The sequence below is a fragment of the Pristiophorus japonicus genome, chromosome 14 (assembly GCF_044704955.1).
Source record: "Pristiophorus japonicus isolate sPriJap1 chromosome 14, sPriJap1.hap1, whole genome shotgun sequence".
NCBI lineage: Eukaryota > Metazoa > Chordata > Chondrichthyes > Pristiophoridae > Pristiophorus > Pristiophorus japonicus.
In genome coordinates this window covers 163382945-163408660 of record NC_091990.1, presented here as the reverse complement: position 1 = coordinate 163408660, position 25716 = coordinate 163382945, and the positions used below count along the sequence as shown (strand labels likewise).

General features: G+C 46.1%; 1 protein-coding gene across 1 annotated transcript in view; it reads right to left on the bottom strand.

Annotated features, from left to right (window-relative positions):
• The window catches only part of ano9b (anoctamin 9b), a 202344-nt gene that overhangs the window by 57202 nt on the left and 119426 nt on the right, over positions 1–25716 (bottom strand). Inside the window, exons 13-14 of the mRNA XM_070898654.1 lie at positions 22411–22515; positions 5074–5238 (exon numbers count right to left, since the gene is read on the bottom strand). Coding sequence (XP_070754755.1) covers positions 5074–5238; positions 22411–22515 — 270 coding nt within the window. The remainder of the gene's footprint in view (positions 1–5073; positions 5239–22410; positions 22516–25716) is intronic.

Here is a 25716-nt window from a genome sequence, read left to right as displayed (position 1 = left end):
TGCGTAGTGCCCGTATCTGAGCTGGTGCCTGCGGATGAGTGGTGCAGTGACGCGGTGTGTTCTTCATCCTCCTCTTCTCCCACCTCGCTCGCTCCGTGCCCTCGGGGACAGGCTGCTCAGGTGCTTGATCATTATCTGGAAGCATAAAGGCACAAGGGTCAGGTTAAGGTGAGGGAAGGGGGGCAGGAAGGGAGAAATGTATGTGTACAGCATGATTAGTTGGAAAGTGCGAAACGCTTGTGGAGTGAGGGAGAAGTGTGAGAAGAAGAAATAGGGATGTCCCCAAAGGGGTCACCGTCGCCAGTAGCCATGGTGCCCAATAATCTACAGCACTCTATTCTCCAGTGCAGACAGTAGTTGGATGTCGGCTTGTCCCCCGCCTGTGCAGTCCTGCTCCCTCCTGTTGTATGGCAAGGTGGCTCACAAGTGAAAGGAAAGTGTGTGAGTGAGTGTGGACCAACGGTGCCATCGCTTCGCCGTTGACCGCAAATTCCGGGCCTATGATTCTAAAGGCCTCCTCAAAACCCATCTCTTCACTACGTGGAGGGAGGTAGCGCAGCACGTGAATACTTCAACAAATGCTATATACCACCATCTGAACCATTGTCTTCACACACTACCTAAAGCAGCACACCCCCAACACTCATCCACCAACAATCTCTACCTACAAACACTCACATCCGTTGGATGATGTATCTGCCATAGTTGAATGGCTGTCATTGTGTGCAAGGTTTGTGGGTGTGAGTGTTTGTAGGTAGAGATTGTTGGTGGATGAGTGTTGGGGGTGTGCTGCTTCAGGTAGTGTGTGAAGACAGTGGTTCAGATGGTGGTATATAGCATTTGTTGAAGTATTCACTCACCCTGACCACCCGAGTGAGGTCGTTAAGTTTCTACCTGCGCTGTGTGTGGGTCCTGGGGACCACAGTGCTGCCGAGACGTGTTGCACTACCTCCCTCCACGTAGTGCGGAAGACTTGCGGCGAGGGCCTCCTGCCACTTGCCGGGTAGAGCACCACCCTCCATCTCTCCACAGCGAACACCAACGCCTCCAATGCTTGATCGCAGAATCTGCGGGCTCTTTCCCTGGGGCATGGATCGGCCATGAGTACAGCTGCTTCAGTCCTCCAGCTCCTCCTCCATGTCCTGCTGCTCCTGCTCGCTGAGGCAGCTGCACAGCCAGTAATACTGAGAATGAGGTTCTACAGTATCAATGAACCTCCCCTTTAAATATTGAAAAAAACCTGTGGTAAACCTGATTATACTGTACCATATATTGGTCCACCCTTTGAGTGTAACGCCAATGAGCTTGGGCTTCAAGTCTTGAATTGGGACTCCAATCATTTCTTTGAGCAGTGAGCACGAATTTTGCGTGCAGTCTAAAGCATTAGCACATGCCGCTATTTCTCCAACTTTTGCATTGCCACCACACGTTTGTGGGTTATAATGAATTTCTAGCCTCAAGTGTTAGCACTGAGTGATTCCAGGTTAGGCACAGCATGTATGTGCCTCAGTCATAATCTCAACAATAACTTATTCAAGAAAAACATCTCAAGGTGTTTCACAGAGGAAGAGACATTTAGCCTTTGTGGGAGTTAGAAGAGGTGACACCATGATTGAAGAGATGGGTTTTGAGGAGGCCTTTAGAATCATAGGCCCGGAATTTGTGGTCAACGGCGAAGCGATGGCACCGTTGCTGATCTCGAAGAAAGCTCTCCATAAAGATCTAGTGATCTTTGTGGTGTCAATTTCAGCTGTGCCGACCATTGTTTGAATCTGGCGTCAAATCAAGCGAATCCTAAGTGTCTAACAACAGTGATGTCATCAAGCTGGCTAAGTAGCCAATCACATTGAAGGATTCTCACAGGAAGCAAAATGCACTGATTCTAATTTACCTTTTTAAAATTTATGAGAGCAAAATAAAGATTGGGCATACACATATGATAAACAAACTTTTAAAAAAACGAATTATATTAAAAACTTGTAATTCTTAATCATATTAATGAAAAGATTTGACATTCCACCAATATAAAATTCGTTTTTCAGGGCCAGAACAGTTGTTCAGCCGTTAGTACACCATTAAAACCCTCTTATACATTCTTCATACAAGGTGTAAAGGTTTAGGGTTTTTTTTAATAGCGATATTTCATTATAAAAGGGGTGGTTTGAGTCCTTATATATGATTTCACTGATTGCCAGCTCTGGGGAGTTCCACAGCGCACCCTGTGGCGAAGCAGGGAATTGCCTGACCGTAACTTCAGGATTTCCACGTTTATCTGCGCATGCGCTGTGTCCTGAGGTTACGGTCAATTTCAGAGGGGTAAAGACAGCAAACGCTGACAGTCTTGCCATCAAAATCTGGGCCATAGAATTTTATAGAACAGAAAGAGGCCATTCAACCCATTTCACCTGTGACAGGTCTCTGAAAGAGGTATCCACTTACTCCCATTGCCCAGCCTTTTATCCATACACTTTTAAATTTTTTTCATAAATATTTATCCATTTCCTTTTTAAAGTCTATTATGAAATTTTCTTTCAATACAGTTCCTGATAGGGTATTCCATGTGCAAACATTCCATGCATAAAAAAATTCTCCTAACCTATTTATTTAAACCCCTCCTAATATCCCTTAAGATCGTGACAGCAGTAAGGTAGATGAGAAAGTGGTGGCAGTGAATGATGTTGCAGTGCATCCTGTAGATAGACTGCAGCCATGGTAAGCCAGTAGTGGACGGGATAGATATTTAGGCTATTAGATAACATAGCATGATCAAGGGGGTAGCTGTGGGTGTGTGTGAGGGTAGTTGATGTGAAGAGTGAGGTTAAATGAAGAGATCAGAGGAAGAGAGCAAGGGGAATTAGACAAAGGTTGAAATCACCAAGACTTAAAGAGGAGAGATGCTATCACATGTGGTGATAGCCAGTTCAACCACTTCTGAGCTTTATTCTGCTGATGTGTTGACTGGTGGGCTAAAGCCCACTGATCCTTCTTTGGCCCGCTGGTCTCCGAGGCTATACGTCATTCTTCCATTGCTGCTGGACTGGATCCTGTTCTTGGTTTCTTGGGCGTCATTCTGCCCCTCCATTGGTCTTCTGTATCAAACCCCTCCTCCAATCGTTCCCTGGACTAACCTCCATGTTTCCATTGGTCCCATTGATCCATTTCTCCACCTCAAACTTTCACACTGACCTCTCAACACCAAATGGGAAGACCCCATCGATGTCTTTGACTCCAAGTCTGAGACTATCCATGCCACTACGACCCTTTCATTTACCCTCTCTCACCCACTCTAACTCTAATCCACTGTGCTCTGTAGTTTTTCTTCTACCCTCTCCAAACTAACCTTTTCCTTGAAACCCAATTCCTGCTCCCTTGATCCCCTTCCCACTCAATTCATAAACTCAACTATCCATGGTCATCCCCTGCTTGCTTACATTTTAAATAGCTCTTTTTACTCAGGCACTGTCCATCTCCCTTTTGAAACCACCATCGGCCACCATAAACCCTTTCCACAAAAGGACCCTCAACACATCCACCTTCTCCAATTACCATCATCATAGGCGGTCTCTCGAAACGAGGATGACTTGCTTCCACGCCAAAAAAGGATGAGTTCACAGCTGTTTCAATGAAGGACCTGAACTACATCCTCAAGGGTGGAAGATGTTTGTGCGGAGATTTTTTTTAACATGTGGTGGCCGTTGCACACCAGCCACCACACGAGATTGACAGAGCTAGGTCTTGGTCCAGTCGCAAGAATTACCCAAGACAACTGGAGACCAGCTCTGCTCCACGGACCTAGTGCGCACACACATATCGCAGTGTGGGCTGCCCCGGGCCCCTGGCCCTGAACTCACGCCTACCCTGGGCTCTGATCACGTCCCTTTACAGTCTCTCGCCACTCCTTCGCCCTGACCTCGCCGCTCCTGCTGTATCTGCCCACGCTCCAATCACCGACCTGGACCTTGATGACCTCACTCTTCGCTGCTGTCGCCCTCCTGCACCAGCTCGCGCTGCTCCTTGGAGTAGTATGCCTCCAATTACCATTGCACCCCCGACCTCCCTTTCCTTTCTAATGTCCTGGAACGTATCATCACCTCCGAACTGTGCCCATCTTTCTCAAAACTCCTTGTTTGAATCCCTTCAGTCTGGCTTGCCACTTGCTCACAATACCAAGGCTGACCTGGCTGAAGTCATTAACAAGATCCTTTGTGATTGTGAGCATGGTGCATTATTCCTCTTAATCTCCCTCTCCATCGCCTTTTCTCCATTGTCAGTGCGTGAAACTACCTTGACACAGCTCCATCCTTGTCTGAATGCAGTCCTGCATCTCCATCAAAGGCTTCTCTCCCTGCCCCTCAGTCACCTCTGAAGTCTCCCAAAGATCTATCCTCTTTCTCATCTGTTTCTCCTTGATGACATCACCTGCAGAGACAAGGTCAGCCTCCATCCAAAGGAATTTCCATCCTCTCAACTTTGTGAGCTACAACTTGTAATTCAGCAACAATAGCTTTAATGTGCCCATTTCATATACATGCTGCAGAGGGAGAACCTTGACCAAACTCTGGAAATTAAGGGCGAGACTACATCTGAATAATTTTCTTATTATTATTTTGGTTACGTTTAACTACAGCACTGCCTCCTTACTTCCCTAAAAATATGCCAAACCTAACTGCCTCCTGCAAAAGGAGAAATAGCAAATAGTCTATGGTTTGTTGTTGGAGGCTCACTGGACAAACTTGGCCTTTTCAAATCAGCTCAAAGAAGGAGAAAGCAACACCACTACTTCTTGGTCAAGCCAGAGCAGAAACTCCAAACAAAACCTTTAATAGGCATGACCCACATTGCCTGATCCAAGTGATCCTAAGGACCAATAGCACATTGCTTCATCCCTTAAACCAATTGCTTTCTCAGAATAAGCAAGAAGCCTGAATGCATCAGTCCACCCTCCTACATATATTGTATAATCAAAATACACAAAGGTTTCATAAAATATGTACATGAATATAAACTCTTGAAATTACAATACCAAAAATCCAGTTCTAATAATAATTACAACATAGTTTGTCTCATTCTTACCTTAGTCATGATGAGAATCGTAAGGAAATGCAACACGGCACCAACCATTACAGCAACTGTACTGGCATGATCTCTCAGAAACTCTGATGAAGACTTTGTGAAGTTGACAGCAACAATAACCCGACATATCACAATTCCAAGTGCAATACCAATAATAACAGTGATCTGTAAGATAACAGGAAAATGGCTGTTAATGGCAGAAAATGAAAGTTAGCCCAATGCACAATACTAACATAGCTGAGGAAGACTGGTACAATAAGGGTGACACAAGAGGAGAAACACAACACTGACACTACCAACACAGACTCGGACACTCAAGGAGCGACACGAGATTTTACACAGAAGCAGTCTCTCCACTCATGCTTGTGATCTCTTCGGGTACCATCATTAAACAGTCATACTGCTAAGCTCACTCACTATGGGACAGTTTCAGTCCCAATTCATCCACAATAGGACAGTCAAATTCACAAACTGGTTTTTTAGCGGACATCAGCAATCCTGAGCTCAACCACTGTTGAACAGAAGCAATTCTAAATTTATTCACTATTGCAACAGCCACAGTTCCCAAATCAAACCCGTTGGATAACTGCAATCCCAGACTGAGTCCTTAATGGACATTAACATTCTTGAGCTCATCATCTATTGGACATCATCAATTCTGAGGTAGTTATCGATTGGATAGCAACAAATGCCAAGCTCACCCTCTACTAGAATGCAGCATTTTGAAACTTACTTCCTATTCATAATCTTCAGTTCAAGTTCATATCCTATCAAACAGTAAATCCCTACTTCACTCACTACTGGATATCAAAAATCCAGGCCCACTCCCTTATTGGACAGCAGCAATTTAAAGCACATCTTCCACTGGACAAACAGAATCTAAACCCTATGACTTTTCAGGCAGTGACAATTGTAAATTCCCTCCTCATCAAACTGCAATTATGACTATGAATTTTCATGCACATGATCCAATCCCAAAAGATCTTTGGGGTGAAATTTGGTACCGCCCCATTTGGGGCAGTAATTTTTTAATTTGAGAAAATTTAGCGCCGGCGACATGCCTTGCCAAATTGTGGTAAATTGGGTGTTTTCGCCCCAGGAGTGAAGGGGGTGGTAAATGAGGGGCTGATGGCCTCAGCTTGGCGCTGCAGGGGCACTGCCCACAGCCACTTACCCAATGTCAACTGAGTTCCATTCAGCAATCAGCTCTCAACTATTTTAGTTGTGCACTTTAAACAAATGCCCCCTGCAAGGGGGTCACATTCCGAAATAAAATTTTTTCCAGTGCCCCTTTCTTGGTTTTTTTTTGAGGGCACCAACACACAAATTATACAAGTGCCCCCTGGCTAAAAGGAGGGGGGCACTAAAACCGGCAAATTAAACAAATTAAACTTTAAGCTTAAATGATCAAATTAAAATTTGGTTGCCGGGGGTGATGATGGACTCCAGTCCCTCCAGCGCCCACCTCTCGCGGAAGGCCGCGAGCGTACCGGTGAACACCGCATGCTCCATCTCCAGGGACATCCTGGCTCGAATGTAACCGCGGAAGAGAGGCAGGTAGTCGGGCTGAATGACCCCCTCGACCGCCCGCTGCCTGGATCGCCTGATGGCCACCTTGGCCATGCCCAGGAGCAGTCCTACGAGGAAGCCTTCTGACTTGCCCGCTCCCCTCCGCACAGGGTGCCCAAAGATCAGGAGTGTGGGACTGAAGTGCAACCTGGAAGCTCTCCCTCAGTCTCAGGTTAATGCCATGCAATGTCTTGGTGCTGTCATGCATTCAGTGAGTGCTGGCATCGAGTCCCAGACTGCTCTCATGCACTCTCAGCTGGATGCCACGCATGCTCTGACTGCTGCCATCGCCGCTGGGTCCATCACAGTCTACCGGGGATCTCACGGTGTTGCAGCAGCCCACCAAACTGTGCTCCAACAGATTGGGGGGGATGCCGAGGTGCTGCCCCGGGGGAGTGGCAGTGGGTCAGTGGAGCAGGAACCTGCTGTCCTCTCTCAGGATGACAGCATTCCTGAGCCCACCACTACCACTCCGCCATTGCACATCGCTGCCGGTCACTCAGCCAGCCCAGACTGCGCTGTCCAGCCTGAGATGGTGCAGCCTACAGCCGGGCCTTCCAGGCCCAGAGCTGGTCGAGGGCGTCCTACAAGGCCATCTGTAGTCTTTGGCCCTGACACACAGCAGCCTTCCACCAGCCATGCTGCAGTCACAGGGGACACACTGCAGAGCAGTACTAGATTCATTAAAGCAAAGAGGGGATATAAGGAGCTGCACAAGGGTGATTAGTAAATACATTATGTAAGCATTTGCTATTCTGATATAAATTTGGATTCGATTGTTTAATCTTTGCTGTTGTCTCTCATTTCAGTTTTGTGGCTTTGGAATGGAAGGGGAAATGGATGTGGTAATGGGGATGACCAGAGGAACCAGGAAGTGGGATGGAATTCACTGGAGCTCGTGGCTCGCTGCCTCCTCCGTCATTGTTGTTGCTGCTCCTGCTCCTCTTCCTCTTGCTCCACCTCCTTGTCCTTCTTAGGTGGTGTGGCTATGCCTGGTGTCAATGGCTCTGCCCTCATGATGCCGAGGTTGTGCAGCATGTAGCAGATGATGATGAATAGGGACACCCGCTCAGGCGAGTACTGGAAGACTCCTCCCGAGCATCAAGGCAACGGAACCGTTGCTTCAGCACGCCATTGGTCTGCTCAATGATGTTCCTGGTGGTGGCATAACTCTCATTGTATGAGTGCTGGGCAGGAGTGGTGAGGTTGAGGAGGGGAGTCATGAGCTATAGGAAAACCCGCTATCCTGCCAAAGCCTCATGCACGCTTGTGCTGCTTCTCTCTGGTCATGCAGAAGGAAATGTAGTCCCTCCTCCTGTACAGAGCATCTGTGACCTCGCAGATGCAGCAATGGACGCCAAACTGGGAAATGTTGGAGCTGTCTCCTGTCGCTCCCTGGAAGAATCCATTGGTGTAGAAATTGAGCACGTTGACTGCTACTGAGAGAGCCATCCTCACTCTGGTCTGAGGCTCGAGGTCTGGTTGCAGCAGATGGCAGCGCTCTGACCACGTCCTTGCTGAAGCGCAGCCTTCGAACTCACTGTTTATAGTGAAATTGATATCGGACAACTGCTGCCGGAATAGCCTGGGAGGGTAAGGTCTTCTATTGCCAGCCATGTTGGGCCTTCTCCCTCTGGCCACATTTTTCAGCCAAAATTGCTCACTATTCCAGAATCATTCTGGAATGTAAAGATAAACCCCAGCTTCTACTGCTAACCGCTAACCATCATTTTAAGCCTCTTTGAGCTCATCCTGTCCACGAGACCCACTTTCTGCTCCCTTGACCCTATTCCCACCAAACTGCTGACCATCCAACTTCCTTTTCTGGCTCCCATGTTAGCTGACATTGTTAACGGTTCTCTCTCCTCAGGTACTGTCCCCCTCTCCCTCAAATCTGCCGTCATCACCCCTCTCCTCAAAAAAAAAACCCTTGACCTATCTGTCCTTGCAAATGACTGCCCCATCTCCAACCTTCCTTTCCTCTCTAAAGTCCTTGAACGTCGCCTCCCAAATCCATGCCCATCTTTCCCACAATTCCATGTTTGAATCCCTCCAATCCAGTTTCCACACCTGCCACAGTACCGAAACGGCTCTCATCAAAGTCACAAATGACATCCTTTGTGACTGTGACAAAGGCAAACTATCCCTCCTCATCCTTCCTGACTTGTCTGCAGTCTTTGGCACATTGACCACTCTATCCTTCTCCAACACCTCTTTCCTCCTTCAAGACGCTCCTTAAAACCTACCTCTTTTAACAATCTTTGGTCACCTGCCCTAAATTCTCCATATGTGGCTCGGCGTCAAATTTTTTGTCTCATAATACTCCTCTGAAGTGCCTTGGGGTGTTTCACTATGTTAAAGGCACTATATAAATACAAGTTGTTGTTGTTTCGCCCTGTCTTTTTCCCTGTGCCGCTCCCTGTCTTGCCCCATATCCTTCTCTCTGCCTTTTGTCTCTGCCTTTGATTTTGCATAAGTATCCTCTGATGGTGACATCAGAGCAGGAGGTCGAATGCCAACACAGCCCCCATGGAATGAGCGAAATGTTGTGATTTCAAATCTGCTCTGAATGACACAGGGAAATAGTTAGGAGGCAGAACAGTCCTTGAAGTCAAAATTGCTGCAATCTTTCCACCAGCCTACGTGTTAGCAAGCTGCAAAGATTAATGGCCGACAGAATTTAATTTTCAAGATGGCACCTTTAAATAGCGCTTTAAATTCCAGCCGACTCCCAATTCCAACTCGACAGCTGACAGCTGACGCTGTCTTTGTTACTGGCAGATGGTAAGTGAGGGAGCACGGCCAAATTTAACTTTTTAGGGCAGTAATGGGGTGCTGCGCACAGCGATAACATAATTATCGCCGCATGCAGCTGACCGTGGTGTTTCCGGCAGGAGCGAGGCACTACCTCATATCGCCCCCGCAAAACCCCTGGCTAATTCCGCGGGGGGTGCTGTTATCGTTGCGCCCTGATGAAAAACATTTTGCACTGGAGGCACTAATGGCAGGCGCACAAGAGGCCAATTTCGGCCTCCTTCTTTCTTTGAACTCTTCATTGCTCCAATCCAGGAGAGGTAATCCTCTAACAATTCTTCACAGTGCTCACAACAGACACTCCTGCCAGTTAAATCACATTTTTTAAAAAGCTAATGGGGAGAAATTCATTATGCCCTACGTTATCGCTAGTAGATGGCACTAAAATGCTGCTGACAACTGTAACGGCTGGTGATGCCTGTTCCAGCACCGCATGCCATATCGGTAACCTCAATCGCCAGAAAGCTCACCATGATGGAGATCGTGACGTCAGTGAGTGTGCAACGCTCACTGGACGCCCGATCTACAACACTGGATTTAGCCACTTACCTTTAGAGCAGCGCAGAACTAGGACAGGGTGACCTAGTGCCTCCAAGCAGAAAGCAGGCTGCAGCAGTAATATTTAAAGGCACCATCCCGAATCAGCTGTGCAAGACAGGGTTTTGCAGTTTCAGTGCCTGATTGCTACCTTCCTGTGACTGAAACAGCTCTTTCGTTATTTCAATTTTTTGGGGGGTGACATAATGTTCATTCAGGTGCAGATGTCACTCATTATTTGTTAAAGGCTGTGAAAAAGTAAAAAATGTAACATTAAAATTCAGTTCTTTTTCGTCAATAATCTTGGCTAAAATGTGAGGCTCCATCTTCACCGCAGCTCAATGCATAGAGACCAATCCTAGGTAGAGTTGAAAATGTGTGTGTTCAGGCTTATCTCCATCTTGGTCCTCAACCGATACACCCCTGCATGCTAAAGCAATTTCCCATCACATTCAGCTCTATACACACCTTTCAAAACAACAAATTCTGCTCTTTACCCCATGATACAAAACATCCCAAAATCCCCAAGTCTCTAAAACTATAATGTCAACTATTTACAATCTATATTATCATCATCATAAACAGTCCCTCAAAATCGAGGAAGACTTGCTTCCACTATAAAAGTGAGTTCTTACTGAACAGTCCAATTCGGGAATTACAGTCTCTGTCACAGGTGAGAAAGACAATCGTTGAGGGAAAAGGTGGGTGGAACTGACACGCTCCTTGCGCTGCTTGCGCTTGCTGTCTGCTTGCTCTCTGCGACGAGACTCGAGGTGCTCAGCACCCTCCCGGATGCTCTTCCTCCACTTAGGGCGGTCTTTGGCCAGGGACTCCCAAGTGTCGGTGGAATGTTGCATTTCATCAAGGAGGCTTTGAGGGTTTCCCCGTTTCCTCTGCCCTCCTGGGGATCGCCTGCCGTGTAGGAGTTCCGAGTAGAGCGCTTGCTTTGGGAGTCTCGTGTCAGGCATGCGAACAATGTGGCCCGCCCAGCGGAGCTGACCGAGTGTGATCAGTGTTTCGATGCTGGGGATGAGGACGCTAACGTTGGTGCATCTGTCCTCCCAGGGGATTTGCAGGATCTTGTGGAGACATCGTTGGTGGTATTTCTCCAGTGATTTGAGGTGTCTACTGCATATGGTCCGAAGAGACCGAGTGTAATGTAGGCAAGTTTGCTGATGATACAAAGATTGGTGGAAAAGCAAATTGTGAGGACACAAAAAATCTGCAAAGGGATATAGATCATCATCATCACAGGCAGCCCCTCAGACTCGAGGAAGACTTGCTTCCACTCTTAAAATGAGTCTTTAGGTGGCTGAACAGTCAAATATGAGAACCACAGTCCCTGTTGCAGGTGGAAATAGGAGCAGGAGTAGACTATACGGCCCCTCGAGCCCGCTCCGCTATTCAATACGATCATGGCTGATCCGATCACGGACTCAGGTCCATCTTCCTGCCCGCTCCCCATAACCCCTTATTCCCTTATCGTTTAAGGAACTGTCTAATTCTGTCTTAAATTAATTCAATGTCCCAGCATCCACAGTTCTCTGAAGCAGCGAATTCCACAGATTTACAACCCTCTGAGAGAAGAAATTTCTCCTCATCTCAGTTTTAAATGGGCGGGCCCCTTATTCTAAGATTTTGCTCTCTAGTTCTAGTCTCCCCTATCAGTGGAAACATCCTCTCTGCATCCACCTTGTCAAGCCCCCTCATAATCTTATACGTTTTGATAAGATTACCTCTCATTATTCTGAATTCCAATGAGTAGAGGCCCAACCTACTCAATCTTTCCTCATAAGACAACCCCCTCATGTCTGGAATCAACCTTGTGAATCTTCCCTGAACTGACTCCAAAGCAAGCATATCCTTTCGTAAATATGGAAACCAAAACTGCATACAGTGTTCCAGGTGTGGCCTCACCAATACCCTGTACAACTGTGGGAAATCAGGGACGACACCAGTGTCCCTGACGACTATATCTGCAGGAAGTGTATCCACCTCAAGCTCCTGATGGTCCGCGTTGTGGAGTTGGAGTTGAGGGTGGATTCACTCTGGAGCATCCACGATGCTGAGAATGACGTGAGTATCACGTGTAGCGAGTTGGTCGTACCGCAGGGAAAGGATCCACAGCCGGATAGGGAATGGAAGACCAACAGGAAGAGCAGTGCAAGGAAGGTAGTGCAGGAGTCCCATGTGGTCATCCCCCTGCAAAACAGATACACTGCTTTGGGTACTGTTGAGGGGGATGACTCATCAGGGGAGGGCAGCAGCAGCCAAGTTCATGGCACCATGGCTGGCTCTGCTGCACAGGAGGGCAGGAAAAAGAGTGGGAGAGCAATAGTGATTGGGGATTCAATGGTGAGGGGAATAGATAGGCGTTTCTGCGGCCGCAACCGAGACTCCAGGATGGTATGTTGCCTCCCTGGTGCAATGGTCAAGAATGTCTCGGAGCGGGTGCAGGACATTCGAAAAAGGGAGGGAGAACAGCCAGTTGTCGTGGTGCACATTGGTACCAACGACATAGGTAAAAAAAAGGGATGAGGTCCTACGAAACTAATTTAAGGAGCTAGGAGCTAAATTAAAAAGTAGGACCTCAAAAGTAGTAATCTCGGGATTGCTACCAGTGCCACGTGATAGTCAGAGTAGGAATTGCAGGATAGCGCAGATGAATACGTGGCTTGAGCAGTGGTGCAGCAGGGAGGGATTCAAATTCCTGGGGCACTGGAACCGGTTCTGGGGGAGGTGGGACCAGTACAAACCGGACGGTCTGCACCTGGGCAGTACCGGAACCAATGTCCTAGGGGGAGTGTTTGCTAGTGCTGTTGGGGAGGATTTAAACTAATATGGCAGGGGGATGGGAACCAATGCAGGGAGACAGAGGGAAACAAAAAGGAGGCAAAAACAAAAGACAGAAAGGAGATGAGGAAAAGTGGAGGGCAGAGAAACCCAAGGCAAAGAACAAAAAGGGCCACTGTACAGCAAAATTCTAAAAGGACAAAGGGTGTTAAAAAAACAAGTCTGAAGGCTTTGTGTCTTAATGCAAGGAGTATCCGCAATAAGGTGGATGAATTAACTGTGCAAATAGATGTTAACAAATATGATGTGATTGGGATTACGGAGACGTGGCTCCAGGATGATCAGGGCTGGGAACTCAACATCCAGGGGTATTCAACATTCAGGAAAGATAGAATAAAAGGAAAAGGAGGTGGGGTAGCATTGCTGGTTAAGGAGCAAATTAAGGCAATAGTTCGGAAGGACATTAGCTTGGATGATGTGGAATCTATATGGGTAGAGCTGCAGAATACCAAAGGGCAAAAAACGTTAGTGGGAGTAGTGTACAGACCTCCAAACAGTAGCAGTGATGTTGGGGAGGGCATCAAACATGAAATTAGGGGTGCGTGCAATAAAGGTGCAGCAGTTATAATGGGTGACTTTAATATGCACATAGATTGGGTTAACCAAACTGGAAGCAATACGGTGGAGGAGGATTTCCTGGAGTGCATAAGGGATGGTTTTTTAGACCAATATGTCGAGGAAACAACTAGGGGGGAGGCCATCTTAGACTGGGTGTTGTGTAATGAGAGAGGATTAATTAGCAATCTCGTTGTGTGAGGCCCCTTGGGGAAGAGTGACCATAATATGGTGGAATTCTGCATTAGGATGGAGAATGAAACAGTTAATTCAGAGACCATGGTCCAGAGCTTATAGAAGGGTAACTTTGAAGGTATGAGGCGTGAATTGTCTAGGATAGATTGGCGAATGATACTGAAGGGGTTGACTGTGGATGGGCAGTGGCAGACATTTAGAGACCGCATGGATGAACTACAACAATTGTACATTCCTGTCTGGCGTAAAAATAAAAAAGGGAAGGTGGCTCAACCGTGGCTATCAAGGGAAATCAGGGATAGCATTAAAGCCAAGGAAGTGGCATACAAATTGGCCAGAAATAGCAGCGAACCCGGGGACTGGGAGAAATTTAGAACTCAGCAGAGGAGAACAAAGGGTTTGATTAGGCAGGGAAAATGGAGTACGAGAAGAAGCTTGCAGGGAACATTAAGACGGATTGCAAAAGTTTCTATAGATATGTAGAGAAAAAGGTTAGTAAAGACAAACGTAGGTCCCCTACAGTCAGAATCAGGGGAAGTCATAACGGGGAACAAAGAAATGGCGGACCAATTGAACAAGTACTTTGGTTCGGTATTCACTGAGGAGGACACAAACAACCTTCCGGATATAAAAGGGGTCGGAGGGTCTAGTAAGGAGGAGGAACTGAGGGAAATCCTTATTAGTCGGGAAATTGTGTTGGGGAAATTGATGGGATTGAAGGCCAATAAATCTCCAGGGCCTGATGGACTGCATCCCAGATTACTTAAGGAGGTGGCCTTGGAAATAGCGGATGCATTGACAGTCATTTTCCAACATTCCATTGGCTCTGGATCAGTTCCTATGGAGTGGAGAGTAGCCAATGTAACCCCACTTTTTAAAAAAGGAGGGAGAGAAAACAGGGAATTATAGACCGGTCAGCCTGACATCGGTAGTGGGTAAAATGATGGAATCAATTATTAAGGATGTCATAGCAGTGCATTTGGAAAGAGGTAATATGATAGGTCCAAGTCAGCATGGATTTGTGAAAGGGAAATCATGCTTGACAAATCTTCTGGAATTTTTTGAGGATGTTTCCAGTAGAGTGGACAAGGGAGAACCAGTTGATGTGGTATATTTGGACTTTCAGAAGGCTTTCGACAAGGTCCCACACAAGAGATTAATGTGCAAAGTTAAAGCACATGGGATTGGGGGTAGTGTGCTGACATGGATTGAGAACTGGTTGTCAGACAGGAAGCAAAGAGTAGGAGTAAATGGGGACTTTTCAGAATGGCAGGCAGTGACTAGTGGGGTACCGCAAGGTTCTGTGCTGGGGCCCCAGCTGTTTACACTGTACATTAATGATTTAGACGAGGGGATTAAATGTAGTATCTCCAAATTTGCGGATGACACTAAGTTGGGTGGCAGTGTGAGCTGCGAGGGGGATGCTATGAGGCTGCAGAGCGACTTGGATAGGTTAGGTGAGTGGGCAAATGCATGGCTGATGAAGTATAATGTGGATAAATGTGAGGTTATCCACTTTGGTGGTAAAAACAGAGAGACAGACTATTATCTGAATGGTGACAGATTAGGAAAAGGGGAGGTGCAAAGAGACCTGGGTGTCATGGTACATCAGTCATTGAAGGTTGGCATGCAGGTACAGCAGGCGGTTAAGAAAGCAAATGGCATGTTGGCCTTCATAGCGAGGGGATTTGAGTACACGGGCAGGGAGGTGTTGCTACAATTGTACAGGGCCTTGGTGAGGCCACACCTGGAGTATTGTGTACAGTTTTGGTCTCCTAACCTGAGTAAGGACATTCTTGCTATTGAGGGAGTGCAGCGAAGGTTCACCAGACTGATTCCCGGGATGGCGGGACTGACCTATCAAGAAAGACTGGATCAACTGGGCTTGTATTCACTGGAGTTCAGAAGAATGAGAGGGGACCTCATAGAAACGTTTAAAATTCTGACGGGGTTAGACAGGTTAGATGCAGGAAGAATGTTCCCAATGTTGGGGAAGTCCAGAACCAGGGGACACAGTCTAAGGATAAGGGGGAAGCCATTTAGGACTGAGATGAGGAGGAATTTCTTCACCCAGAGATTGGTGAACCTGTGGAATTCTCTACCACAGAAAGTTGTTGAGGCCAATTCACTAAATATATTCAAAAAGGAGTTAGATGAAGTCCTTACTACTAGGGGAATCAAGGGGTATGGTGAGAAAGCAGGAATGGGGTACTGAAGTTGCATGTTCAGCCATGAACTCATTGAATGGCGGTGCAGGCTAGAAAAGCCGAATGGCCTACTCCTGCACCTATTTTCTATGTTTCTATGTTAAGACTTCCCTGCTTTTATACTCCATCCCCTTTGCAATAAAGGCCAAGATTCCATTAGCCTTCCTGATCATTTGTTGTACCTACATACTAACCTTTTGTGTTTCATGCACAAGTACCCCAGGTCCCGCTGTACTGCAGCACTTTGCAATCTTTCTCCATTTAAATAATAACCTGCTCTTTGACTTATTCTGCCAAAGTGCATGATCTCACACTTTACAACATTATACTCCATCTGCAAAATTTTTGCCCACTCACTTAGCCTGTCTATGTCCTTTTGCAGATTTTTTGTGTCCTCACATATTGCTTTTCCTCCCATCTTTGTATCATCAGCAAACTTGGCTACATTACACTCGGTCCCTTCTTCCAAGTCGTTAATATAGACTACATGTGCAGGAAGTGTATCCTGCTGCAGCACCTGACAGACTGCATTGCAGCACTGGAGGTGCGCATGGATTCACTCTGGAGCATCCGCGATCCAGAAGATATCATGAATAGCACGTTTAGTGAGTTGATCATACTGCAGCTAAAGGTTATTCAGGTAAATAGGGAATGGGTGACCATCAGGAAGAGTAGTGGAAGGAAGGTAGTGCAGGGGTCCCCTGCAGTCATCCCCCTCCAAAACAGATACACCGCCTTGGGTGCTGTTGTGGGGGGGAATGACTCACCAGGGAAGGGCAGCAGCAGCCAAGTTCATGGCACCATGGGTGGCTCTGCTGCACAGGAGGGCAGGAAAAAGTGGGAGAGCTATAGTGGTAGGAGATTCAATTGCACGGGGAATAGCTAGAGGTATCTGTGGCTGCAATCGGGACTCCAGGATGGTATGTTGCCTCCCTGGTGCAAGGGTCAAGGATGTCTCGGAGCGGCTGTAGGACATTTTGAAGGGAGAGGGTGAACAGCCAGTTGTTGTGGTGCAAATAGGTACCAATGATATAGGTAAAAAAAAAACGGGATGAGGTCGTACAAGCTGAATTTAGGGAGCTAAGAGTTAAATTAAAAAGTAGGACCTCAAAGGTAGTAATCTCAGGATTGCTACCAGTGCCACGTGCTCGTCAGAGTAGGAATTGCAGGATAGCTAAGATGAATACGTGGCTTGAGGAATGGTGCAAGAGGGAGAGATTCAAATTCCTGGGACATTGGAACCGGTACTGGGGGAGGTGGGACCAGTACAAACCGGACAGACTGCACCTGGACAGGACCGGAGCCAATGTCCTTGGGGGAGTGTTTACTAGTGCTGTTGGGGAGGGGTTAAACTAATATGGCAGGGGGATGGGAACCTATGCAGGGAGACAGAGGGAAGTAGAATGGGGGCAAAAGCAAAAGATAGAAAGAAGAAAAGTAAAAGTGGAGGGCAGAGAAACCCAAGGCAAAAATCAGAAGGGCCACACAACAGCAGAATTCTAAAGGGGTAAAGTGTGTTAAAAAGACAAGCCTGAAGGCTCTGTGCCCCAATGCGAGGAGTATTCGTAATAAGCTAGACGAATAACTGCGCAGGCAGCTATTAACAAATATGATATAATTGGCATTACGGAGACATGGTTCCAGGGTGACCAAGGCTGAGAACTCAACATCCAGGGGTATTCAACATTCAGGAAGGATAGACAGAAAGGAAAAGGAGGTGGGATAGCGTTGCTGGTTAAAGAGGAAATTAACGCAATAGTAAGGAAGGACATTAGCTTGGATGATGTGGAATCTGTATGAGTAGAGCTGTGAGATACCAAAGGGAAGAAAACGCTAGTGGGAGTTGTGTACAGACCACCAAATGGTAGTAGTGAGGTTCGGGACAGCATCAAACAAGAAATTAGGGATGCGTGCAATAAGGGTACAGCAGTTATCGTGGGCGACTTTAATCTACATATAAATTGGGCTAACCAAACTGGTAGCAATACGGTGGAGGAGGATTTCCTGGAGTGTATGAGGAATAGTTTTCTAGACCAATATGTCGAGGAACCAACTAGAGGGCTGGCCATCCCAGACTGGATGATGTGTAATGAGAAAGGACTAATTAGCAATCTTGTGCGAGGCCCCTTGGGAAAGAGTGACCAAAATATGGTAGAATTCTTTATTAAGATGGAGAGTGAACAGTTAATTCAGAGACTAGGGTCCTGAACTTAGGGAAAGGTAACTTCGATGATATGAGACGTGAACTGGCTAGAATAGACTGGCGAATGATACTTAAAGGGTTGACGGTGGCTAGGCAATGGCAAACATTTAAAGATCACATGGATGAACTTTAACAATTGTACATCCCGGTCTGGAGTACAAACAAAATGGGGAAGGTGGCTCAACCGTGGCTAACAAGGGAAATTAAGAATAGTGTTAAATCCAAGGAAGAGGCATATAAATTGGCCAGAAAAAGCAACAAACCTGAGGACTGGGAGAAATTTGTAATACAGCAGAGGAGGACAAAGGGTTTAATTAGGAAGGGGAAAATAGAGAATGAGAGGGAGCTTGCTGGGAAAATAAAAGCTGACTGCAAATGCTTCTATAGATATGTGAAAACTAATGTAGGTCCCTTGCAGTCAGAATCAGGGGAATTTATAATGGGGAACAAAGAAATGGCAGACCAATTGAACATTACTAATTACCCGGTCTCATCCTCTAAGGGACTACCATTTACTTTAGCCACTCTTTTCCTTTTTATATACCTATAGAAACTCTTGCTATCTGTTTTTATATTTCCTGCTAGTTTACTTTCATGGTCTATCTTCCCTTTCCTTATCATTTTTTTAATCATTCTTTGCTGGCTTTTAAACGCCTCCGTATCTTCTGTCCTCCCACTAGTTTTGGCCATATTGTATGCCCTTGTTTTTAATTGGATACTGTCCTTTATTTCTTTAGTTAGCCACGGATGGCTATCTTTTCTCTTACACCCTTTCCTCCTCACTGGAATATATTTTTCTTGAGAGTTGTGAAATATCTCTTTAAATGTACACCACTGTTCATCAACCGGCCAACGTTTTAATCTATTTTCCACGTCCACTTTACCCAACTCTGCCCTCATACCTTCATAGTCTCCTTTATTTAAGCTTAGTATGCTGGTTAGAGATTCAACTTTCTCATCCTCCATCTGAATTTGATATTCAATCATGCTATGATCACTCATTCCGAGGGGATCCTTTACTAGGAGATTGTCTATTAATCCTGTCTCATTACACAGGACCAGATCTAAGTTGGCCTGCCCCCAGGTTGGTTCCGTTACATACTGCTCAAGGAACCTGCCCCTTATGCACTCGATGAACTCTTCCTCAAGGCTACCCTGACCAATTTGATTTGTCCAATCAATATGGAGGTTAAAATCACCCATGGTTATTGCTGTTCCCTTTTTACAAGCCCCCACTATTTCCTGGTTTATGCTCTGACCAACAGAATTGCTACTGTTCGGCAGCCTATAGACTACACCCACCAGTGACCTTTTTCCCCTTATTGTTCCTTATCTCCACCCAAACTGTTTCAACATCCTGATCATTTGAGCCAAGTTCGTTTCTCACTATTGCAGTGATTCCATCCTTTATCAATAAAGCTACCCCACCTCCTTTTCCTTATTGTCTGTCCTTCTGGATTGTCAAATACCCCAGAATATTTAATTACCAGCCCTGGTCACCTTGCAACTGCGTCTCTGTAATGGCTATCAAATCAATACCCATTTGTCTCAATTTGTGTCGTCAACTCATCTATTTTGTTACAAATGCTACGTGCATTTAGACAAAGTGCTTTTAAATGTTGTTTTTTTACCCTTTTTTCCTGCTTGTTTCCTCTCTCCTTCAAATTCACTTTCTACATTTTTGCTTTCCAATTCCAGCTTTACTCCCCTCCCTACTGAATCTATTCTCCGGTTCCCATCCCCCTGCCAAGCTAGTTTAAATCCTGCCCAACAGCACTAGCAAACCCCCTGCGAGGATATTGGTCCCGGCTCTGTTGAGGTGCAACCCATCTGGCTTGCACAGGTCCCACCTCCCCCAGAACTGGTCCCAATGCCTCAGGAAACTAAAGCCCTCCTGTCTGCACCATCTCTCCAGCCGCGTATTCATCTGCTCTGTCCTCTTATTTCTGTACTCACTAGCTCGTGGCACTGGGAGTAATCCGGAGATTACTATCTTTGACAGTCGTTGAGGGAAAGGGTGGGTAGGACAGGGTTGCCGCACGCTCTTTCCGCTGCCTGCGCTTCATTTCTGCATGCTCTCGGCGATGAGATGAGGCAATGAGGCTAAGTGAGTGGGCAAACATTTGGCAGATGGAATATAACCTGTGAAAATGTGAGGTTATCCACTTTGGCAGAAAAAATAAAAAAAGTAAATTATCATTTAAATGGAGAAAAATTGCCAAGTGCTGCAGTACAGAGGAACCTGGGGGTCCTTGTGCATGAAAGTTAATATGCAGGTACAGTAAGTAATCAGGGAGGCAAATTGAATGTTGGCCTTTATTGCAAGGGGTATAAAGTATAAAAGCAGAGAAGTCCTGCTACAACTGTAAAGGGTATTGGTGAGGCCACACCTGGAGTACTATGTACAGTTTTGGTCTCCGTATTTAAGAAAGGATATAGTTGCATTGGAGGCTGTTCAGAGAAGGTTCACTCGGTTGGTTCTGGAGATGAGAGGGTTGACTTATGAAGATAGCTTGAGTAGGTTGGGCCTATACTCATTCGAGTTCAGAAGAATGAGAGATGATCTTATCGAAACATAAGATAATGAGGGGGCTCGACAAGGTGGATGCAGGGAGGATATTTCCATTCATGGGGAAACTAAAACTAGGGGACATAGTCTCAGAATAAGGGGCCGCCCATTTAAAACTGAGATGAGGAGAAATTTCTTCTCTCTGAAGGTTGTAAATCTATGGAATTCTCTGCCCCAGAGAGCGGTAGAGGCTGGGTCATTGAATATATTTAAGGCAGAGATAGACAGATTTTTGAGCGATAAGGGAATAAAGGGTTATGGGGAGCGGGCAAGGAAGTGGAGCTGAGTCCATGATCAGATCAGCTTTCAGGTGAGTATGAGCCGAGTGTGAAATTTGCATTGTATATAATAGTGTAGGAGTGAGTGTGAGCTGGGTGCAAGACTGTCATGTACATGGTGCTGTGGAAGAGAGGGTGAGAGTTGAGTCTGGAAGTACTCTTGTGCATGGTGTAATATCTGAGCTGGGTATGAAGTAGATCTTGTTCATGGAGTCAAATCATCATAGGCGGTCCCTCGAATGGGGATGACTTGCTCCCACATGAGTTCACAGATGTTTCAATGAAGGACCTGATGTTCCAGTCCTGAACTCCAGTTGAGGGGATGGAAGATGCTTGTGCGTGGATTTTTTTTAACGTATGGTGACCGTTGCACATCAGCCGCCACATGGGCTCAGCAGAGCTAGGCCTTTATCCAGTGGCAAGGGTTAACCAGGACGACTGGAGACCTGCCCTGCTGCACGGACCTAGTGCGCGCACATATCGTAGTGTGGGCAGGTCCGTGCTGCCCCTGGGCCCTCGGCTCTTCTGAGCCTCATACCTGCATTCGCCGCACCTTCGCCCACGATGTTCCAGGAGCCGGCGCTCCAGCTCTACAGCCCCGACCTGCGGTGGTGTTCTCACACAGGTCGTCAGGGCGGCCCACAAGCCCATACAGCGCTGTAGCCACCCTGGAGGCGCAGCGGGCCGCCGCTCTGCCGTTTGACCCGAGCGACAGAGGACACAGGCCGCCATGACAGTCCGAGCCGGAGTAATGCAGGAAGGTGAGCTGGTGTGGTGTGAGGTTAGTTTGTGGGCTGCTTACACAGTGAAAGTTGGGTGTAACTTTGATGTTGCAGTAGTGAATTTGATCATTGCATGTTGAATAAAGGTTATAAATTGCAGTGGATGAAAAAGTGCATCACAGACTGGCATCACAGGGTAGAATTTCATCTTCACCACTCGGCAATAGTTAGGCAGAGCAGATTACCTACTCTTTAAGGAATCCACTTTAATTTCATTCCAGATGGACGAATATCTATCCACACATGATTACCTGATTAGTCAAAGAGAGAAGCACCTGACAGATTCACATTATATTTTTCCACACAGTCCAGTACATATAATAGGATGATGGCTCCCCAAAAACTCAGGGTGGAAGCCTGAGGCCTGTAACACACCCACGGCACCCACCACAACCAAAAGGGGCCAAGCAACTGTGCACTGAGTTCATGAGACCCTATACTTTAATTCGGGAGTTGTCGCATAATGCAGTTGGAGCTCATGAGGAGCACTCGAATTGCACAGGGATTGTTTAAAACAGGAACTGAGGTAGAGGCAGCCAATCATTTTTTTGAAACTTCAGGTACCTCTACTCTTTGCACCCACCCCAGTCCCTGGCACCTGTGCCCAGTTTACATAGCATCTGCATAGCGAGCCACTGGTGCACAGCTTGGATCACATTATCAGCCATTCTCAAGTACACTGTCTCTTTGCTCATTTTTTTCTTAGGGTGGTTTTGGGTTGTTAACATTTGGTTGACATGGTGCAACAGGGAACAAATTCTACATATCTACTTACCAGAACACATGCCAGCAACAGGATTATTGTCGTGCGTCTATACGAATGGTGATATTCTTTAGGTGGAACGTCAGGGTTGTATATTAGCCCGAGAGCCAGTTCTTCCTGATGTATAAAATAAATTATTTTAGAATGTTTTTTTCTCATAACCCAGTACATAAGAATTGGAGCAGGAGTAGGCCATTTGGTCCGTCGAGCTTGCTCCGCCATTTAATAAGATCAGTCATAGGAGGTTGGGGATGGCATCAAACAGGAAATTAGGGATGCGTGCAATAAAGGTACAGCAGTTATCATGGGTGACTTTAATCTACATATAGATTGGGCTAACCAAACTGGTAGCAATACGGTGGAGGACGATTTCCTGGAATGTTTAAGGGTTAGTTTTCTAGACCAATATGTCGAGGAACCAACTAGAGAGCTGGCCATCCTAGACTGGGTGTTGGGTAATGAGAGAGGATTAATTAGCAATTTTGTTGTGCGAGGCCCCTTGGGGAAGAGTGACCATAATATTGTAGAATTCTTCATTAAGATGGAGAGTGACACAGTTAATTCAGAGACAAGTGTCCTGAACTTAAAGAAAGGTAACTTCGACGTTATGAGACGTGAATTGGCTAGGATAGACTGGCGAATGATACTTAAAGGGTTGATGGTGGCTAGGCAATGGCAGACTTTAAAGATCACATGGATGAACTTCAACAATTGTACATCCCTGTCTGGCATAAAAATAAAACAAGGAAGGTGGCTCAACCGTGGCTTACAAGTGAAATTAGGGTTTGTGTTAAATCCAAAGAAGAGGCAAATAAAGTTGCCAAAAAAAACAGCAAAACTCAGGACTGGGAGAAATTTAGAATTCAGCAGAGGAGGACAAAGTGTTTAATTAGGAAGGGGAAAATAGAATATGAGAGTAAGCTTGCAAGGAACATAAAAACTGACTGCAAAAGCTTCTACAGATACGTGAAGAGAAAAAGATTAGTGATGACAAATGTGGGTCCCTTACAGTCAGAATCAGGCGAATTTATAATGGGGAACAAAGGAATGGCAGACCAGTTGAATAAATACTTTGCTTCTGTCTTCACTAAGGAAGACACAAATAATCTTCTGGAAATGATGGGGGACCGAGGGTCTAGCGAGAAGGAGGAACTAAAGGAAATCCTTATTAGTCAGCAAATTGTGTTAGGGAAATTGGTGGGATTGAAGGCCGATAAATCCCCAGGGCCAGATAGTCTGCATCCCAGAGTACTTATGGCAGCGGCCCTAGAAATAGTGGATGCATTGGTGGTCATTTTCCAACATTCTATAGACTCTGGATCAGTTCCTTTGGACTGGAGGATAGCTAATGTAACCCCACTTTTTAAAAAAAGAGGGAGAGAGAAAATAGGGAATTATAGACTGGTTAGCCTGACATCGGTGGTGGAGAAAATGTTGGAATCAATTAGTAAAGATGTAATAGCAGCGCATTTGGAAAGCAGTGACAGGATCGGTCCAAGTCAGCATGGATTTATGAACGGGAAATTATGCTTGGCAAATCTTCTAGAATTTTTTGAGGATGTAACTAGTAGAGTGGACAAAGGGGAGCCAGTGGATGTGGTGTATTTGGACTTTCAAAAGACTTTTGACAAGGTCCCACATAAGCGATTAGTGTGAAAAATTAAAGCACATGGTATTGGGGGTAATGTACTGACGTGGATAGAGAACTGGTTGGCAGACAGGAAGCAAAGAGTAGGGATAAACGGGTCCTTTTCACAATGGTAGGCAGTGACTAGTGGGGTACCGCAAGGTCCAGTGCTGGGACCTCAGCTATTTACAGTATACATTTATGATTTAGACAAAGGAACTGAATTTAATATCTCCAAGTTTGCAGATGACACTAAGCTGGGTGGCAGTGTGCACTGTGAGGAGGATGCTAAGAGGCTGCAGGGTGAATTGGACAGGTTAGGTGAGTGGGCAAATGCATGGCAAATGCAGTATAATGTAGATAAATGTGAGGTTATCCACTATGGTGGTAAAAACAGCAAGGCAGATTATTATCTGAATGGTGACAGATTAGTAAAAGGGGAGGTGCAATGAGACCTGGGTGTCATGGTGCATTAGTCATTGAAGTTGGCATGCAGGTACAGCAGGCGGTGAAGAAGGCAAATTGGAATGTTGGCCTTCATAGCGAGAGGATTTGAGTATAGGAGCAGGGAGGTCTCACTGCAGTTGTACAGGGCCTTGGTGAGGCCTCACCTTGAGTATTTTGTACAGTTTTTGTCTCCTAATCTGAGGAAGGACATTCTTGCTATTGAGGGAATGCAGCAAAGGTTCACCAGACTGATTCCCGGGATGGCAGGACTGACATATGAAGAAAGGCTGGATCGACTAGGCTTATATTCACTGGAATTTAGAAGAATGAGACGGGATCTCATAGAAACATGTAAAATTCTGACGGGATTGGACAGGTTAGATACAGGAAGAGTGTTCCCGATGTTGGGGATGTCCAGAACCAGGGGTCACAGTCTAAGGATAAGGGTAAGCCATTTAGGACTGAGATGAGGAGAAATTTCTTCACTCAGAGAGTTGTGAACCTGTGGAATTCTCTACCACAGAAAGTTGTTGAGGCCAGTTTGTTAGATATATTCAAAAGGAAGTTAGACGTGACCCTTAGGGCTGAAGGGATCAAGGGGTATGGAGAAAAAGCAGGAATGGGGTACTGAAGTGCATGAACAGCCATGATCATATTGAATGGTGGTGCATGCTCAAAGGATCGAATGGCCTACTCCTGCACCTATTTTCTATGTTTCTATGGCTGATCTTATCTTGAGCTCAACTCCACTTCCCTGCCCGCTCCACTTAACCCTTCACTCCCTTATCGCTCAAATATCTGTCTATCTCCGCCTTAAATATGTTCAATGACTGAGCCCTCGCAGCTCTCTGGGGCAGAGAATTTCACAGATTTACAACTCTGAGAGAAGAAATTCTTCCTCATCTCATTTATTCTTAAAATATGTCCCCTTGTTCCGGATTCCCCCACGAGTGAAAACATCCTCTCTGCATCTACCTTGTCAAGCCCCCGCAGTATGTTGTATGTTTCAATAAGATCACCTCTCATTCTTCTAAACTCCAATAAGTAGAGGCCCAACCTGCTCATCCTTTCTTCATAATTCACCCCCTCATCTCTGGAATCAGCCGAGTGAACCTTCTCTGAACTGACTCCAACGCAAGTATATCCTTCTTTAAATAAGGAGACCAAAACTGTACGCAGTACTCAAGGTGTGGCCTCACCAATACCTTGTAACATAGAAACATAGAAAATAGGTGCAGGAGTAG